Source organism: Periplaneta americana, chromosome 3, assembly GCF_040183065.1.
Source record: "Periplaneta americana isolate PAMFEO1 chromosome 3, P.americana_PAMFEO1_priV1, whole genome shotgun sequence".
Lineage (NCBI taxonomy): Eukaryota > Metazoa > Arthropoda > Insecta > Blattodea > Blattidae > Periplaneta > Periplaneta americana.
In genome coordinates this window covers 69851339-69871939 of record NC_091119.1, presented here as the reverse complement: position 1 = coordinate 69871939, position 20601 = coordinate 69851339, and the positions used below count along the sequence as shown (strand labels likewise).

Sequence of the window (20601 nt, the reverse complement as noted above, 5' to 3'; positions counted from 1 at the left end):
ATGAATAATATAATGAATATTTTAGTGTGTAAATGGAATGAGTATTTTAATTCTTTAAAGTGTGTAAAGGCAATATTAGTGAGCAGCAAACTAAGAGAAATGTCAGAAGTAGTATTTTCATATGTCAATATCCATTCTCAGAAATTGTAAAAAAAAAAAAAATCTGGTAACCTTACTCTATTGCTGATATATCTACACAAGTTCCTATACTCAGCATTATATCGTCAGCTCAATTCTGTCCTCTCTGAAGTCACAATTTCAAACCAATACTGGTAGCAGAAAAATTATGACTACCATTTTTTAAATTTTGTTCAAATCTGGACAGACAGGCAGACAGACAAACAGATAGATAGATTTATTCGTTCCACGATATTCTTACATTTGCTTTATAGCATAGAACAAAGTACATGTCAATTTTTACATTTAACAAACATATAAATATGAAATATGTACAGATTTAATACCTTCATAACAATAACATATTATACAATACAATAAGTTTTACCATTTGATAGTATTAAAATATTTACACAGTACTGTGAAATGTCAAGAATTCATCTACAGAATAGAAAGTGTGAGATATTAAGTAATTTTTTAGTTTTACCTTAAATAATGCAGGGTTTTGCTTATGATTCTTAATGTCTTCAGGAAGACTATTGAAAATTTTTATCGCCATGTAGCATACTTCCCTTTGAGAGCATGATAAATTTGATGATGGCATATGAAAATAGTTCTTTTTGCGAGTATTTATACTATGTATGGCTGAATTAGTTGGAAAATTTTCTTTATTACATAAGAGTATATGTACTGATTTGTTAAGGTCAGAATCTCTCTCTCTTTTTTTTTTTTTTTTTTTTTTTTTTTTCTGCACGATTCTCTAGCCTTTGCTCCAACTATTATTCTAATGGGGTTTTTTGTAATAAGAATATATTTTTATTCTCTGCAGAATTTCCCCAAAATATTATTCCTTGGGACATAACAGAATGAAAATAGGCAAAATATATTGTTTTTAAGATATTCCTGTGTAGAAATTGTTGTAACGACCTAATTGCAAAGCATGCTGAACTAAGTTTGGGGGTTATTTCTTTAATATGATTTTTCCAATTTAATGTATTATTAATAGGCAAACCAAGAAATATGGTTGTTAATGTCTCTACTAGGGGTATATTGTTGATAGTTGTGTCTAATGTTTCAGAGATTAAATTTGAAGTGGTTTTAAATTGAATTATGTTAGTTTTATTAATGTTTAATACTAATTTATTGGTTGTAAACCAGCCATAAATTTTAAGAAGAATTGTTTCTGTTTTATATTTGAATGTGGCAAAGTGGCCATTTCTCCGTTCAGTTTCACACATGCTTCCAGGAAATACGTGAAAAGAGATTAGTATATCGATCACGAATAATAATTTCTTATTCAACAGTTAATAATATTTCCTTCCAAGTTTAAATTTTATTGACACGGTCTTTATTGACTATACTAAAGCCTTTGACACACTCAATAGGAACGTCATCTCATCAAAACTAGAGTCAATAACAGGAGAGAATAAAGAACTAATAACACTGATTCAGAATATACTAAGGAATAACACGGTCCGAGTCTCTGACAACATCAACATATCAGAAGAAATTACACAGACCAACGGAGTGTTGCAGGGAGATCCACTCAGTCCCTGTTGTTCAACATTGCCACATATGATTCAGTCAGCAGAATACGACAGGAAGCGGAGGAAGTGAAAATATACATCTATGCTGACAACATGGTCATCGGATCACACGACGCTAACGAGCTGCAAAAAGCAACTAAGGCACTGGAGAAATGGGCTGAGGAAAACGAACTACAGATCAATCTAGAGAAAACCGTGCAGATGACTTTCCGAAAAGGTGGACGAATATCAACTAATGACAGAATACTGCTGAAGAACGAAACAATACACATGACAAATTCATTCAAATACCTTGGCATGACCCTACAGACAACAATGACGTCTTTCAGAATCCACGTCAAATCCAGAGCGGCAGCAGCTACAAAGGCTATATACGATATCAGATCACTGAGTAGACTCTCCCTAAGTTCAGCTATGGCACTCTTCAGAACGAAAATAGTCCCCATCCTCACCTATGGGACCGAGATAATATGGGAAAAGCTGAATTAGATCGACCTTCGTACCTTAGAAGTGGTGAAAGCACGATTCCTGAAAGCCGCACTGGGCGTGTCCAGACTAGTCTACGAGCTCGCAAAAGAGACGTTTCTGATAGAAGACCTGCGTCTAAAGTTCTCCCTGCCTGCCACAAACTGTTGGACAAAATTATTGGAAGAAAGGGAAGAGAAACGAAATGAGATATGGCTGGAGTTTTACTCAACGGAAGCAATAGTAAACCGATCATGGATGGACACGGATCAAGAACTTCACCACTTTGTAACCTCCATGGCAGTACATGGCTACCACCACAAGCTCTGCAAATCAAACATTTACCACGACCCCAATCCAGAGTGTATATGCGAACTGTGCGACCTAACCTGTGATCGATACCACATCACCCAGTGCAAGAAGCTTGACAAACCAATAATCGAATACAGCAAGAACTAAAGTGGAATCCACTAACACACTCCTGCACAGTTTGTGCGCATTTCATATTTCAATTTTATTGACATCAGAATTAAACAATTGTGCCAACAATGTACTTCTAATTTTGCTTAAATTATCTATTAAAATTATAATTTTCTATGAACTCACCTTTTCAGATTACAGCTTATCACTTTCATTGTATACCAATATGGTGGAAAAGTTTTATTGACACAATTTTGAATTAAAAAATGGCAGTGATAGCTTCGAATCCTTAGCACATTATTAAGGTAACTAGCTGCTTCTCGATATAAGCCCATTTATATCAGGTTGTAGAAATTCTTCTATGATAGCTTCTACCATTTCACTTAACGTATTCTGAACTACTTCCGGATTTCTGAAATTACAAAGTATTATTGTTAGCTTTCACTAACTGTTAAACATATCATTTATTCAAATGGAATTTTTAATAATATGAACAATAACTTAAACCCCATGTCTTATTCGTCAATAATGGTCTGTCATACTAATATTTAGATACAAGTATCATAGAAAGCAGCAGTAGCAGCAGTAAAGGCAGGACATTTTCTTAAATCTCTAAATACTTGTTGTGGGCAACTGCGTTGCAAGTCTAGAACTTCAAGCCTAGGAGAGGATATAAGTGCATGGAAGCCAATAGGATGGAGCAGCAACATTCATGGTAAGCAGAATTTCCAAGAAAGACAGACAACAGGACCTTATAGTAACTGTAATATTGCACAATACTTGTGCAGTTATCAAACCAGATCCTCATTAAAACAAATAAAAGCAGCTATTTATCCATTTGTATACTGCCTTCAATAACACTACCCAACATGAAATTTACCTCCGTGAAGACAATAGGCTACATGTTTTTAATCCATTTTCACTCGTAGATTCTGAAAACAATGCTTAAAATGTCACATCACGTCACATTTTTTGGATATTTTAAATATCCTACATCGAAAACTACTTCGCGTGCCACCTGGTAACACATGTCATATGTTGGCTACTCCTGTCCTACATGATTACTTACATATTTACAAAATGTAAAGAGGAAAATGTGTTATTTGTTATACCATCAGTTATTAGGATACCGGTAGTAAATCTGTCTTTTCTTCTAGAAGTAGACACCGCAAAGAGATAAACCCAGATACAGACCAGTATGGTTTTCCTAATGGTGTTATACAGTAATATTATTTTCTGCATAAAACATGATGTAACTTAAGTTATTTGCATTTCTGCTTAATAAAAACAGATCCGGAAATTTGTCGGTAAACAAAAATATTTGAAGAAATAGATTATCTTATTCCCTTCAGGACAATGCACTTGTTAGCTGAAGGTTGAATATACTACCTGGGTGGTTATGTCGCCTACCAGTTTAAAATACTTGTACTTCACCTGTGAAATGAATCGTGTGAATGTGTTGACAGCAGTGTAGTATATTGTGAAGTTTCTTTTTCACTTAGTGTATTTTTTTAGAAGTAATTGAGTGTTTTAGTGGTGCAATGCAAAGGGCTAGTTAACATCGGAAGTGCAGAAATAATCCAGATAATTTTTGTTACGTTTGTAGATGGTTTGCTCCCAAAAATCAGAGGGAAAAAATTATAACATTACTAAATGTACATATTCTTTATACTTTGGGTGTAAAATTGGTGACCAGAAAAAACAATGGTCATCTCATCAACATTGTATCACTTGTACGACAAATCTTAGATTGTGGCAAACTCAAAGCTGTACCTATGGTGTGGCGAGAACCAATAAATCATATTAATGATTGTTACTTCTGCATGACATATCTGGCATGTCTAGGAAAAGTGAACACGTTATTCAGTATCCAGATATACTTTCTGCCATGCGATCTGTTCCATATAGCAAGGAATTGCCTGTACCTGTGCCCCCTAAGACATGGAGTAGTGATAGTAATGGTGAAGGAAATAGTGATTTCTGGTCTGAGTTGTCCCCGGATCTAGAGGCCTCTACTTCAAAAGATCCTGACTTCCAACCAGATAATTCTGAAAGTGAAAGGCATTTTGTAGAGCAAGTAGACTTGAATGATTTGGCACGTGACTTAAATTTGTCAAAAGAAGAATCTGAACTTCTAGGTTCTAGGCTACAACAACGGAAATTACTTGCACCTCGTACAAAATTACAGAGTTTCGAAATAAACATCAGATATTTGAAAAATATTTTGCTATGGAGGAGAATATGTGTTTCTGTGAAGACTTAATGGTTTAACGAGTGAACTAGGGGTTGAGCATAATCCAGATGACTGATGATTGTTTATAGATTCATCCAAGTTTTAGCTTAAAAGCAGTGTTACTTCATAACTGTAATGAATTTCCATCTGTTCTGGTTTTCCATTCTGTAGGTCTTAAGGAAAGTTATGGAAGTATGGCTAAGATTGTGCGTATTTTAAAATATGATGTTCATTGTTGGAAGATATGTGGTGTCCTTAAAGCAATTGGTTTGTTACTTGATTTGCAAGGAGGCTTCACAAAATATTGTTTTTTGTGTTTGTGGGACAGCCGTGCTACAGAAAAACATTATGTATTACAACAGTGGAACAAGCAGCAGGAATATGTTCCGTGGAAAAGTAATGTAAAAAAAAAACATCATTGGTTCAGCCTAATAAGATTCTTCTTCCTCCCTTGCACATAAAACTTAGGCTGATAACGAATTTTATTAAGGCACTCAACAAGGATGATAGTGGACTTGCATATTCACAAGGCAAGTTTCCACAGTTAACATAAGCAAAACTGAAAGAGAAGGGCTTTTTATTGGATCTCAAATCAGAAAAGTCATGTAGGACGAAGTGTTTTAGAAAAATTTCGGCTGAATTAGCAGCTTTGGCAATCATTTAAAAGGGTTGTGTGTGGTTTTCTCGGAAACACAAAAGAAGAAAACTATAAGACTTTTGTGTCAAATTTGTTGAAATGCTACAAAAACGTGGGTTGTCGAATGTCTTTGAAAATCCATTTCCTTCATTTACATCTAAACTTATTTCCGGAAAATCTGGGTGATGTTAGTGATGAACAAGAGGAACAGTTTCATCAAGAGATTTCCATCATGGAGAAGAGGTACCAAGGTCGTAAGGATCCAATAATGATGGGGAAATACTGTTGGTTTCTTGTGAGGGAGAGCAAACAGAAGTAGAAGAGAAAATCACATATTACCACATGCTTTTAAGTAAAGTTACAGGTATATTCCTTAAAATATGGCATAATGCATGCACATTTGTTAATTAATCTTAACTTAGCATGAATACATCATTATATCATAAGAATTGATCTAACATAATATTTTATCAGAAACCGAGTATATGAGATTCTGAATGTGTTTATATCTTTTTAACCTGACGTGATAGAAGATTTCTATGGCGATTTTTAAAAATCAGCGCAACTTTTTCATTAAGAATCACCTACTTTTATCGCAGAGATATAACAGAGCCACGATATCTGCTCTTCTAATCTCTCTGCCTTCAGACGCAATACAGTGCACCTCTTCATGAACCTCGAAAGATCTTTTTCTAAGAGCCTGTGCTATTAGTTTTCAGATGTTATGATGGCGTGAATATCTCAGAAGTTCCTCATGTTGGCAGAATCCTAGGATGTGTACTAAGGTTTCAACTTCGTTATAATATCTGCAATGGAAACTGTCTCCCATGAAGACTTTTCACTGGTGCTATGTTCACATTCATCTTAATTGCCTCTCGCCAATCAGAGGAATCCATCTAATTCCAGGAGTATATTCTTGAAATAAAATAACACCTCTTCCTTTATGTAGATGTGCACACCGTTTATCGTACCAAAAGGACAACTTAAGACTTCTATACTTTGATTAAAAATACTTTGTGATCACCTGTTAATGCATCCTGAGAGCAATGATGCCATTTCACTCCAGCTTATAAAATTAAATTTAAGGACATTTCTAAGACTTTCAGTAATCTGGCACTGTCACTAATCCAGCAACCCTCTGTGCAAGGAGTGGCTGGATTAGCAAGTCTACTGTGGTATAATCCAGGTAAATAACGATTTACAATAACAAAGGACTTACTTTTCCGTTGCTGGTGCACAAAGTTCAGTATAATACTTTATTTTTGGCTCTGTACCACTCGTACGTAGAGTTGCCACTAAGCCATTTTTAAAAGCAAATGTGATCATCTGGCTTGATCTGGAAACAGGCAAAATGGCCTTCTTGTCAGCTTGAGAGGAATCATGTCCAGTTGTCAGATCACGAACAGAGACTATTTCATATTTTCCATTCAGCAGTGACTGAGGATACTGGAAAAACATTAATAATAATAATAATAATAATAATAGCAACAGTAACTGTCATGGAAAAGGAAATGATGGTAGCAAAGAGAGTAACAAAAGTATCAGCAGCAGCAGAATTGGTGATGGATAACAATAAAACCAATTTATTTATGATCAGTGTAATGAGGAGAGAAAATCCGAAAGATAGATGGACTAGTTGACTGAAAAGAGAATCGTTAACGAGTTCATGTAGAAAATTTCCCTCAAATTATGCTGCACATAAATCTCAACAGCAAACAGACAAACAATCGGGATGTGGCTGTGTCGGGGACATGGCCATGAGCTTTACGTGAATACCTGGCTTAAATCGACAGATCTAGATGAGATCTTTCGTTTGGCATCAAATTCAGCGTGCTAACACATCTGAGTTGCGAGATATACTGCCCGGAAATTTTCGCCCATGCCCAAAATGGTCACCAGTTGCCACAGGCGCACACCTGCACCTCATCAACTCAAGGTCATGCTCGCATCGTAGTCGTATACTCGATCGAATGAGACCATATTTCAATGGTGTTATTAATCGCGAAGTTACAGTGTCAGAATGGCTCACCCTGCAAATGTTACATTGCCATTTTTGTCCTGGTACTCGATTTAATTTTAAAGACATATTCACGAGGTATTTTGTTTGGCACCAAAATCAGACCGCTAGCACATTGGTGTCACGAGATATACTGCCTGGAAATTTTCACTCACGCCCAAAATGGCCACCAATTGCTGCAAGCACCATGTGTAGATCTGATTTTAAAGACCTATTTACATAAAAAAATTAGTTGCTCATACTAACTATAAGCATGTGAAAACTTACTTGAAATGTTACAATAAAAGGGCACACTGTTAGGCAAATGGCTAGAGCGTTGGCTTTCCATGCTGGTAACCTGGGTTTGAATGCCGGCAGGTCCAAATGGAATTTGTGGTGGACAGAAATGGTATTTGGTGGTAAGTTTTTGCAGGGTACTCCCGTTTTCTCACCAGCATTCCACCATTGCTCCATTTAATCATCATCATACAGGGTTACGCATTTCACCTCCTATGATGCATCAAGAACAAAAAAATTTGAATTATGGTTTATTTAACAACACTCGCAACTGCCGAAGTTATATCAGTGTCGCTGGTGTGCCGGAATTTTGTCTTGCAGGAGTTCCCAAGAACAATGCCTTCATGGGAGCTGAAAGAACTACAAGCTTTGTCTCGTCGTGCAATAGATGAGGACACCTGGGTGAATGATGCAAGTCAAATGTCCGCCATTAGTTAAAAAAAATACAATAAGAAACAATAACACAAACTTTGATAGAATAGTCGAGTTTCTACCCTAGAGAATTTCCACCCAGTCATGCAACATGTGAGGTAAGTTCGTGTACTCAACATGCTTTGTCAGTTGAGTGAGCACTACCTACTCAAGGCCGGGACTACTCTTGTTTTCGATAATCTTTTATTCAAGATTTAATTTATCAAATTTGAACATATGGCAAACACTGGAGAAGAGGCCTTCTATCAATACCTAACGGACCAAGAAGATTGGCAGTCGCGCATTTCCGCCTTGCAACTGGTCATGACTGCTTGGCGCAGCATCTCCACCATTTCGGTATTTATCAACATCCAACCTGTACCCTTTGTGACCTTCAAGAAGCGATGAATAGGGATCATCTCCAACGCTGCCCAGCTCTAAAATCACTGAATGAATGTGCCAGAGACTGGGAAGCGAGAAGCCTCATGCCTCTGTTTACTTTTTAGTTTTTAGTTCTTTAAGGATTTTGTTTAGTTCCTTCATTAGATTTAATTTTAAGTTGTATTAAGTTAATTGTTTTAATCTTGAGGTTGTGTTTAGGTAAAAGATAAGTTATCTATGTACCTGTCATTCGCATAAATAAATAAATAAATAAATTTATCAAATTTTCAGGTAGTATGAGCAACTAAGTCCCGCGCCATGGCGTCGTGGTGTCTAAGGCATCCTGCCTAGAACTCGCGTTATGGAATGTGCGCTGGTTCGAGTCCTCTTGGTGGAAGAAATTTTCTCATGAAATTTCAGCCAGTGTATGGGACCGGTGCCCACCCAGTATCGTGATGCACTTGGGGAGCTACAATCGGTAGTGAAATATGGTTGTGAAAGCCAGCTATAATGGCTGGGGGGATCATTGTGCTAACCACACGATACCTTCATTCTGGTTGGATTATCGTCCACATCTGCTTCGGCATGTGGGCGTGAGGCCAGCAGCTGGATGGTCAGTCTGGGTCCTTCACGGACTGTAGCACCACGGATTATTATGAGCAACTAATTCTTTGTATTTGTTTACCTGGTGTAGAGATCTATGTGTGCAATTTGAGGGGAAGTTTCGACATGAGCCCATTAAAAGTTTCCATACGAGTTGGCAGGAAAGATAAGTAAGATTTTATCTGTGGTGGCTGTTGGAGGGAGGTTCTGGGACATCTTTCTCTTTGTGGAAATTATTTAAAACATTTTTCAATTTCATTTCTCTGATGAGTTTAATTTAATTACTCAGCTTGCAATACAAGGTATATTAAAAGCATTTCTATTTATTTCTTGTTAGGTGCATCAGTCAACATGCAATCGAGTATTTCTCTGCTGCACTACTAAAAATCATGTCATGACAAAGAATACTACCACCACTCCTTACTGACACTGTATGCGTACATAATCTTAAAGAACCCACTCATGGTGGATGTGGAATGTCAAAGTATTTAGGATTTCCTTGTGGGCGAGAGTATATAATTTCAGTTGATAGATGTGTACAAATTGTCGAGTCAAAAAATTAAGGTTCTCACATTATTTGTCCCTTTAAAATTCCGACACTTTCACTTGATATTCCGAATTTCATAACAGAGGTCCTCCATCACCAAACCTAATCAGTCATCACAGGATTTAATTTTACCATGAACAGATTGTACGTTTTTTCCCCCTATTCTTACGTTTCTTTTACCTTAAAATAAGTCTTTTGTAATTTGAGGCTTATCTACGTTTTCCCTCCCACAATATAATTATTTTCAACATGGAGTCTACTAGATCTATATGCAGATTTATTTCTGTAATGCTGTTAAGTTTACGTGATCAAATATAAGAAATAAGTGTTCTGCTGATTTGATAAAGGCTGAACAACAAGTATGTCTCAACTTTAGTCATGCAGAAAATTTATCTTGGAGAATAAAAATAACACATTACTTCAGGCTGCCAAATCATCTGTTAAATATGAATGACTTCAGCAATGTTTCATGTTTTCCTCGGTATGAATGGTTTGATTACCCTTATACTAAAACTCTACCGGTATATAATGTGATATAATGTGTATGTGTATGTGTGTGTATGAATATATATATATATATATATATATATATATATATATATATATATATATATATATCTGAAAATGTATTTATAATGTTAAATGTCTATAATAGACTTAAGAATGGTAATGATCTTACACCTTAAACAATAAACAATCAATTATAATTACTCTACTAAATCTCTAGGAAGTTTGATACATCTTCCTTATTTTTTTGGTGAAAATCTTTCTTTTTTTTCCTGAAACAAATGTGGAAACCCTAGTGAACATAGAAGGAAACCCTAGTGAACATAGAAATTAAGACTATATAATATGAAACAAGGAGTAGGCCTACTAATAGATGCACGTAATCTACAATCATACATATTCTATCTAACAAGGACTTTTTCAATGCCTAGCAGAATTTACCTTACAGAATATTTTTAATCTAAGCACGATGTTGAATCTCCATCTAAGACAACATAGAACATTGCAATGTTAAAGCTGCAAGCCTTAGTCATTACATACATGTTATAAAAAGGATATAGATGATATACATACTGTGTTTGGTTTCCCAGTAAAGTTCCGTAGTCTTTGAAACAAGTGTTCTATTACTTCTTGTTCATAACACAAGAAATATGAGTTATTACTGATGTGGTATCCATACCTAAAATATAACAATATAAGTTCAAGACAGTATTAGAACACAATATACCCATAAATCCATTTACAATGAAATGCTGGAACTGGCTTAATGTAAACAAATACTAACTTTTATGTTTTTACATTTCTATATTATTATATTGTTTCTTGTAGTTCAGTTAATTTCATAAAAAAGCTCTACACTTACGTTGAAAATAAGTCTTTTAGTTTGTCCATTAATGACATTCCATTCTTGGATAAGAATGCCACCAATTCTGCTGCCCGAACACCAGCTGATATGCCATCTTTGTCCAAGACTGCTGAGCCACACATGAATCCTATTGCTTCCTCATATGCAAAGAGCACTTTCTTGTTTTCGGCCTGAAGTTCTGCTGTCTTATTTCCCATCCATTTAAAACCAGTGAGGGTTTCCTAAGTATATCAGAATATTACATAATTCCATCAAAATATTATAATGAGCTCATGACTAAATACAAGGTGAGGCAGAAATATCTCCCCATTTTCAACTGCATATAAAATGGAAAATATTGAAGTCAAATATCTAACAGTAATATAAATTTATTCCTTATGGCATGCCATTTTATCTTTCAGCTCAGTTTCGCACACACTTTCAGATTCCACGTCCAAGATGTGTTCCTAGTTTCATCTCCCCATTTTCAACTGCACATAAAATGGAAAATATTGAAGTCAAATATCAAAGAGTAATATAAATTTATTCCTTTTGGTATGTCATTTATTCTTCAGTTCAGTTCCGCACACACTTTCAGATTCCTCATCAAGGACGTGTTCCTAGCCTCAAGGCCATAAAATTATAGAAACCACCAGGGCAAAAGATTAGTGCGATCTTCACAAAACATTGCAATTGTGCATCAAGCATTCATAAGGAGCCCACAACATTCGGTGAGAAAACATGCAGCAGCTTTGCAATTAAGTAATCACAGCCTTAGGAGAACTTTGCAACAGGATCATAACTTTCATCCATACAAAATGGTAATGGTCCACGAACTTAAAGATTGTGATATGGGATGTCATCTGAGATTTGCTAAACAGTTTCTTGAAATCCTGTCCAACAATATTGTTCTGTTAATGTCAGACGAAGCACATTTTCATTTGTTCAGAAGTGTAAACAGAACTTCAGGTACTGGGCAGAGGAAAATCCGAAAGAGATCAACATGCGATCACTTCATAGTGAATGCGTCACTGTCTGGTGTTGTGTCGCACAGTTCGGGATTATTGACTCATACCTTTTTGAAAGTGAAAATGGTGGTTTCTGTTTGTGCTGAAGCCGTATTCCGAAATGACGTAATCCACAATTTTATGGTCTTGCGGCTAATAACACGTCCTTGATGAGGAATCTGAAAGTGTGTGTGGAACTGAACTGAAGAATAAATGGCATACCAAAAGGAATAAATTTATATTACTGTTTGATATTTGACTTCAATATTTTCCATTTTATGTGCAGTTGAAAATGGGGAGATATTGTCTCACCTTGTATAATTTATCCATTTCTCACGATCTTAAGATGTCCTACTGAACAAAGATACTGCATAACCATTTTGGTGTACAAATTTCTGGAAGATGTATTTACAGTACAAAATAAAAGAATATATATTAGTTTAGATTGACAAAACCAAATTTCTAGTATTAGGAATGTTGCAAACACATACTTCCGCAAATTTTCTACGTCATTTTTTTCAAAATCACAATACAACCCATATATTTATTATAATGTTACAGTAAAGCTTCTTTTATACATTTCGTACTTACGTGTCTTTCACACTTGTTAATTTTTTTCTGAGGTCTCAACAAAATTCCTTTACTTCCCATGTTAATTTATTTCGAACATATTTCTTTTGTTTATTGTTTTCTTTTTTATTTTCATACTTATACGATCGTACTTTAAACCCAAGGCCATCTGAAATGTCATTTATACGTTCTAAATCAATTTTGCTCGAAATTAGGCTTGCCATTGAAGCAATGACAATTTCCAAAATTGTTGAATGCATTCAGCAGGAGTTGTGCGAGAAAGATAACGATGATGTGGATGATGAGCCAGTCTCCAATAATGTTGTGTCTTTTAATGATGCTGTTACTGCTTTAGAAACAGCTAAACATTTCATAACAATTCGTGATGTAAATGAACAAATTATGAAACAGTTATCACTGATACCACAATTTGAGGACATGGTTTATTCCTTAAGAGCAAACAAAAGCAAGCAGTCCAAAATAAGTGAAAAATTTTGTAGAATAATCACATGTCAAATGAAAATCACAAAGGACGAACAAGGTAAATGAATTTCTTAAAATTCTCTGAATTGGAGTCTGAAATGTAATATATCACCCAGTTTTGATTCTAAGCAGCTAAGATTTCCTTCAAACAGTTTTACATTCTTCAAGAATATGTGTTATAAATTTCAGTACTGTATTATAGACTCAGAAACGGCTTAACTATGAAGTTCTAAATTTCTCTAATGAGAAAATTTACTTAACTCTTTCCCGTATATTCTTCAAATGCTTTTCAATTTATATCAAACTCTATTTCAGTTATACATTTTTCACACTTCTGCGTTTTTTTCTTCAGATCTCCATAAAAATGTATAAATGAAGTTTGACTGTATTATGAGAAATAATTTTACAGCTCAATAATTATATATAGGCACTTGCCTTTCAACTAGAGTTGTCATTACTTACACAAAGAAAACGGGGACACAGAATTAATTTAGTTGTGAAGCATATTAGGTATGAGGGACAAGAACTACTATGTCACTTTATTTTATCCAAAATATAAATTACTGCGTCTTATGAGAATGATAATTTTGTTAATCTTGTACAAATATTCATTTCTTTTCTTGTAATACAATACAATAAATTTACGATTGCTATACAAAGTGCAGAAACTGATATGCATTCTTTTAACATTTTCTGGAATTTTGGAATGGCCACCATGCCTCATGTTGTACTAAATTTATGGAATTGTTCTGGCAGAGTCTGTTCAATGAGAATTCATTAAAAAAATATATTCTCTCCCATGTATATATGCATTTATAAAGTGAAAGTATTGTAACGTAGAAAGGAAACTCGATACACTGCAATACCAATTAGTGTTCACACATCTAAGTACTGTGCAATCTAGCTGTTTAAATTAAATCAAAGATTTGTAATATATCTCCCAAATAGTGTGAAGTGCGACTGCTCCTTATATAAAATTAGACATATTTATAGTCAATTTAAAATAATCTGGGATTTTCGAAACCTCTTTTAACCATACTGCTGGTACAATATTTTATGAGCTTAAATTATGATAAAGTAGAGCATCGACTATCTGAAACATTGGTTAATTGAAAGCGTTCTAGTCGGAAAATTCAAATTTGTGCGACAGTCATGTAGAAGTTTCGCTAGAGCTGTTTGCGAGATTTAGTGGCAAAAAAAAAAAAAAAAAAAAAGTCTCTCAGCCCTGGAGCAAAAAAAAAAGAAAAAAGGACTTCTTTTCCTGAACTGTAGGCCTACTTTAATGGCCATTTTGAACTTGTCAAACTAGGCTAGTCAATTCTCTGTGTTATTTGTAAGACGTGTGATACAAAATATATACTGTATGTACAATTTTGTGTTTAATATAAATATTTCTTTGTTTCATACTGCTCCTATGATATCGGTACAAATTGTTTTCGTAAATGACTGGTTATCCGAAAAGTCAGTTATCTGAACACCCCCGTCCCCAATTGTTTCGGACAATCAATGCTCTACTGATTTTCCAAGTTTATTATGAATTGCAGAAATTACAGAAGACATAACTGATACGATAAAAAAATAAACTAAAAGATGTTGTTTCAGTGTTTTTGTTGTAAATTACACATATTACACTGAATTCTATAAAATAATCTGCCATTAAGTGACAGGTAACTTTTCATTATACATATCACAATTCAAATTAAAACAATCATTATATTAAATAACATTATTAATAGCAACATGCTTCAAATTCCCTCCCTTTCCAAACTCTCAAATATTCACTTATTCTACCTCTTACAAATTCTACCTGAGTAGTACATTACACAAACACAGATATTCACTCCAAACTGCAGCTCACATGTCAGGTATGAGCCAGCAGGAAACCGAGACATCAACTTTTGTCTACTAACAAAAGAAACGTGGATAAGTAACACCACCTGTTTTATCTCCTAAATAAAATAAAATGTTTAATTTCTCTGGAACAATCATTTTTGAAGATATGCAGTATATACAACTTGATTTGGCACTTTATTCCATATAAAAAAAATTCATGACCAAATAAATCGCATTTTGTTTCACATTTTCAAATATATGTCATTTTCCGAGTAGGTAATCATTTCATGTGCATAATTCGTAGATACTGAATGCGAAAAAAAAAAAAAAAATTAAGAGAAATCGCTGTAGACAAACAGATAAACAACATGCCAAAAGCAGTTTCCCCCCCCCCCCAATCAACAGGGCTGTTCAAAACTTGTACTTCAGTGAAAACTCGAAATCGCAGCATTGCAGTACTTTCTCTTTATACATCATTTTTAATCATAAATGAAAACATAAATAAAATAAAAGAACAACACATCTTAATCTAAAATGGTTTTCGTTAATAGTAGGCCTATATTTGAATTAAATATGAAATTTGTGTATAGTTTCATTTTGATGTCCAGAATTACAAAAAGAAATTTTACTAAACATGGACTTTGTTTTAAAAATGTAAGCCTATCCCTACAAGTCCTCTTGTCATTTCCTGAAAATGAAACCTTTTTAATTAAACTACTCAGCTAGTTTGAAGCAAAAATATTATAATAACTATGACTAATCTAAAATCTGTTAATATATTACAAACAATAAACATACAATAAAGTTGAATCCTTCAACAGCTGCCATTGTCTTTAGGATCTTAGAAGACACAGTACTAGACATCATGTAACAGTTAGAAGCATCTTCTTTAGAATTCTGCTGACAGTAGCTGTACCAGCACCACCAGCCCAGAAGACCACCTAATTCATTACCATTAAAAACATACCATTCATTATCCCTGCAACAATTCAAAAACAAAAATATGCAGTCATTGACATTAATCTCTCTTACTACAAATGAGGAGCCGGGTAGCAAAGACAGACAGACATACGCCATTTTTATCGAGATTTAGTTAAGGATAGGTTCTTATAGCATTTTTCGCGCTCTTTACGAATCTGTGGTCCGTTTATTTCAGAAACGGCCATTTACATGCTTTCGTGAATGTTAAAGTATGTTGTTACTTTCATAATCAGACACCCATACATAGTTTGTTTCAAATACCGGCATGACCATTTCAGCCAATCAGATTGCTGGAAATAGCTTAAATCTACATGTTTACATTTTGACGAGTTTGGATGTTTTAATGATTATGTTTTCTTTTATTTCGAAATTTTATTGAACTAAAAGGATTTCGGGACACCTTGAGTTCAATATGTAGCGCAATTTGTTAGAGAGTATGCCTGAACTGACTATAAAACGTAAATTTAATCCTGAGCAATGAAACGTGCTAAAGAAAAACGATTGGAAATTAATTCTTCATCAATTAAAATATGGGTCGAAGTAAACCCAGAGAAACTTGTGGATGTTCAGAAGTTATTACGTAAACACTTCGGAAGTGAGTGTAAGGAAAACCCCTGTCTTCAATGGTATAATATTGTAATCCTGATTTCTTATACAAATGTAGAACTTATAATGAATGTGATTGTTTTGAAGACCCTTTAAATGAACAACAAGTCATCTATGCAGAATTAAAATAAAATAAGAACTAAAAAGTGAAAGTGATATTATTATGAGAATTGAATAGAAATAGCATTCTAAATTTAATTTTATAAGTTTTCTTGTTAAATATTAGTTTGAGAATGAAATCATAACTTCGATAGAATTTTCTCATCATTATCCTGATTCTAGGTTGTGTTTCAAAACTGGACACTTGCAACTCTGTTTCAGAAACGAACAAAAGTCAATCTTAGCTTCAAAAGCAGACAATGTAATTTTTAAGTATGTTTTAAAGTGCATTAAATTAATATTTCTAAGTGAAGATCTGAATTATTTTGTTAAGATAGTTATCAATATGACACACAAATTTGCAAACCTTATACTAGAAGTTAACATAATGAAACAAAAATGTGGCTCTACTGACAAATAATAAAAATGGCTCTTGTCCATCTTTGATACTAGGCTCCTCAAATATAAAGAAGTATATCGAGATTAAATCGTTACTTCTCCTAAAGGCATTCCAATTAATTCTTTCTGAGCAACCATTCGTTTAAAGCTTTCTGCAATCAACAGAAAAACAACTTCGTTTGTATTCGGTCCAGCGAGGTGTGACATTTGTTCTACCACTGAGCAGACTATCAGAATTCTTACTAGTTTATGTGGGCACATCTAGCCTATTTATTTCACAGCTGGACCCATTACACTCTGTGTTGAAAATTCTGGTGGCAGTTGGCCTGCAACCTGTTTGCATCTGTGGAAAATGAGTACTGTTGTTGCCGTAGTACTGTATATTTAAATTCGAGAATAACTCAAATAACGCATTTTCAACATAAATTCAATGCCCATTTTGCTTTTAAAAGCCTTCAGTTTGTATTTGGCAAAAGAGAAGTTCGAAGTTATTAATACAAATTTTGCTTTGAATAGGGTATTTCTTTTTGAAGATCATAACTTTAGTTATATTTGTAGAAATGTGAAGTCCAAGACCTGAGGTAATTTGTTGTAGATTATCTTCAGAAGTAGCAATTATTTGATACAGTAGTGTTTCCAGATATGTTTAGTAGACAGAACAAATCCTGCATGATGGTTTCTTCTCCATAACTGAATTTTAACCTATGATTCATATACACAGTGTTCCGCTTAAATAAGTATAATAAAAGAAATAATTATAACGTCGAAAGTATGTGGTCAAATGGGAAAAGGTTGGTACCATTTTAAAGAGGAGGTCTGAAAGTTTTAATCCATTGTTGTTATTGTTAGATGATCACGCATCATGCAAGTGAGCAGATCACTTCATTTGATAAATCTTATCATATCTTGTGTCTTGGGGAAGAGTTAGTCGCCATGTGGACACCACAGCAGAAAGTCTTTTGTGTGCTATCATTAGCAGAAGAAAAATCTGTGATTTGTATGCAGCACCTGTTTTGTCGTCAGTACAACCTTTGAGCAAGGGAAGTCATTCCGATGTATGTATCAATAATAAAATGGGATAGGCAGCTCAGAGAAACAGGAAACACCACTGATTTTTTTCCTGTGAGGACTTGTAAAGGACCAGGTCTACAGGACACCAGTACGTGATTTGGCAGACTTACAGGAAAGAATTTATGCTGCTGTCAACAGTGTCACACCACAGATGCTTCATAACACATGGCTTGAGGTAGAATATTGGTTGAACATTTTCCGTGCCACTAATGGAAGCCATGTTGAGGTTTATGGGACATAAGATAAAAAAAAAAAATCTAGTTTTCACTCTTTGTAACAATTGGTTCCATCAATAAATTCGTGTTAGTTCAGAAGTTATAGCTATCTCTTTTATTATAGTTATAAGTGGAACACCCGGTATATTATAAACAGGCAGAGGGATAGTCCACAGCCTTGTCATACTCCTAGATTTATTGGTGCCCATGAGGAAATACCTCTTTCAGTTTTGACAGCTATTTGGTTGTGATTATAAATATTGTAGATTGTAGTTATAAATTGGTCAGACACATTGTCTTGTGTTAAAATGTTTATTAGTTTACTTCTATTTACCGTATCGAAAGCTTTTGTGAAATCTGTAAATAGTATGTGAGTCTGAATATTAAATTTTCTTTGTTTATCCAATTACATGAAATCAAAATTACACTATATTAAAACAACAAACTCAATTATCAGAGTAATGTTAATTTTCTTGAGATTCAGTAATTATATGTTAAAACTTAATAGGTTAAAATAATATAAATATAATATAATGCTTACAAATATTTATTTATTTACTGTAATGGCAGGTGCATAGATACCGGTAACTTATCTTTGACCTAATCACAACCTCAAGATTAAAACCATAAAACTGGATACAACTTAAAATTGAATCTGAAAAAGTAACTAAACAAAATCCTTAAAGAACTAAGCACTAAGTAGAGACATGAGGCTTCTCGCTTCCCAGTATCTGGCACATTCAGTCAGTGATTTTAGAGCTGGGCAGCATTGGAGATGCTTTCTATTCATCGCTTCCGGAAGGTCGCAAAGGGTGCAGGTTGAATTTGGATAAATACCGAAGTGGTGGAGATGCTGTGCCAAGCAGTCATGTCCAGTTGCAAGAAGGAAATGCGCGACTGCCAATCTTCTTGATCTGTTAGGTATTGATAGAAGGTCTCTTCTCCAGTGTTTGTCATATGTTTTTCTGTAATGTCATGGGCAACTACAATTTTATTGTCTGGAAGGGTGTTGGTTTAGGAGATGTTTGTAAAATTTTAGCACCTTTTTTTTGCCAAGGCATCAGCCTGCTCATTGCTAAATAAGTTGCAGTGCCCAGGGACTCACTGCAGTATCACGACTTTGTGTTTTGCTTGTAAAAGTTGTATGGCATTTTGACAATCTTGGATTGATGAAGACTCGGGGTATGAGGAACCTACAGATTCTATGAATGCTTTGGAGTCGCACAGGATGACGACATTCTTGAATTTAGTTTGGTGACATATCAGTTAAGGCTACCCTGTGATAGCTTCAATTTCACCATCATAAGCTGACCTATGGGTACCTACTGCTATATAGAAAGCAAAGATATTGCTGTATACACCGCCACCAACATTAATATCATCCTTGATTTTGGATCTGTCTGTATAGACATGAAGCCAAATACAAATATTTAAGTTAAAATATTTATTTTTTGTAACGATAAAAAATGTGACATATTATTTACATTTATCACCATATGATGTGTGCACTTCATTGTCTGTAATAAATAATTTTCTTGTTAAAAATTCTATTTATTAAAACATATACATATGCTCTCAAAAAATATTTTAAGGCTGAATTTTTTCTTATACTGCATACATAGTATGATAAGGACGACTTATTTGTTATGTTATGTGGCTGTTATTGTCGCAAATTGATCATTTCTGTGAAAATAGTTAAACGGATTGTATTTAAATTAAATTTGTATAAATGAGTCTACAAATTTTTAAGTTATTTGTGGGTCATCAGATGTATGTATTTGGAGCAAGAGGTTCCCTTCCATAGTCTACCTACCAAGTATTAGTGAAATTAAAATACAAAACATTCTATTACTAATTCTTAGGGACTCTTTACATATTAGCCAATATCATTTACATTTTCAAGAAAGATAATTTTGTCAATATGATATTTTGACATCTTCCGAATTCCAAATTCAAAATATAGTTAATAGTTTTTTTTTTACAATTAACCAACGACTTATTCAGGCTCCTTGTGGTCAGCCTCACTGGAGGGCTAATGATATAACAAATTCTTCTCTCAATAAATATAATTTTTAAGAAGAAAATTATATTACAGACAATAAATTAATGGAGTACATACATCAGATATTCGTAAATGTTAATAATATTTTACATATTTTATCTACAGTAATCTCACTAGAGGTTTTGATTTATCTAGAGAAAATCAAAACTCGAGTGATATTTAATTGACTATTACACAGTTAGAAGAAAGTATATAAAAATTAGAAGAAATAAAGTACTCTAATGTAATAAAATATTGAGTTACTAAAATACTAAACTGTCTTAAAAATGT

At 34.1% G+C, this 20601-nt stretch overlaps 1 protein-coding gene across 3 annotated transcripts in view; it reads right to left on the bottom strand.

Moving 5' to 3' along the window:
• The window catches only part of Pgm2a (phosphoglucomutase 2), a 74102-nt gene that overhangs the window by 11187 nt on the left and 42314 nt on the right, over nt 1-20601 (bottom strand). For 2 of the 3 annotated variants that reach the window (XR_011331257.1, XR_011331256.1), the window contains 5 exons: nt 15697-15877; nt 11024-11247; nt 10735-10840; nt 6639-6865; nt 2736-2961 (listed from right to left, as the gene is read on the bottom strand). Coding sequence is in view for 1 of the 3 variants with exons in the window: in XM_069820704.1 (XP_069676805.1) it covers nt 6639-6865; nt 10735-10840; nt 11024-11247; nt 15697-15877 (738 nt within the window). In the remaining 2 variants the exon portion in view is untranslated. The remainder of the gene's footprint in view (nt 1-2735; nt 2962-6638; nt 6866-10734; nt 10841-11023; nt 11248-15696; nt 15878-20601) is intronic. The other variant, XM_069820704.1, reaches the window with a different exon arrangement.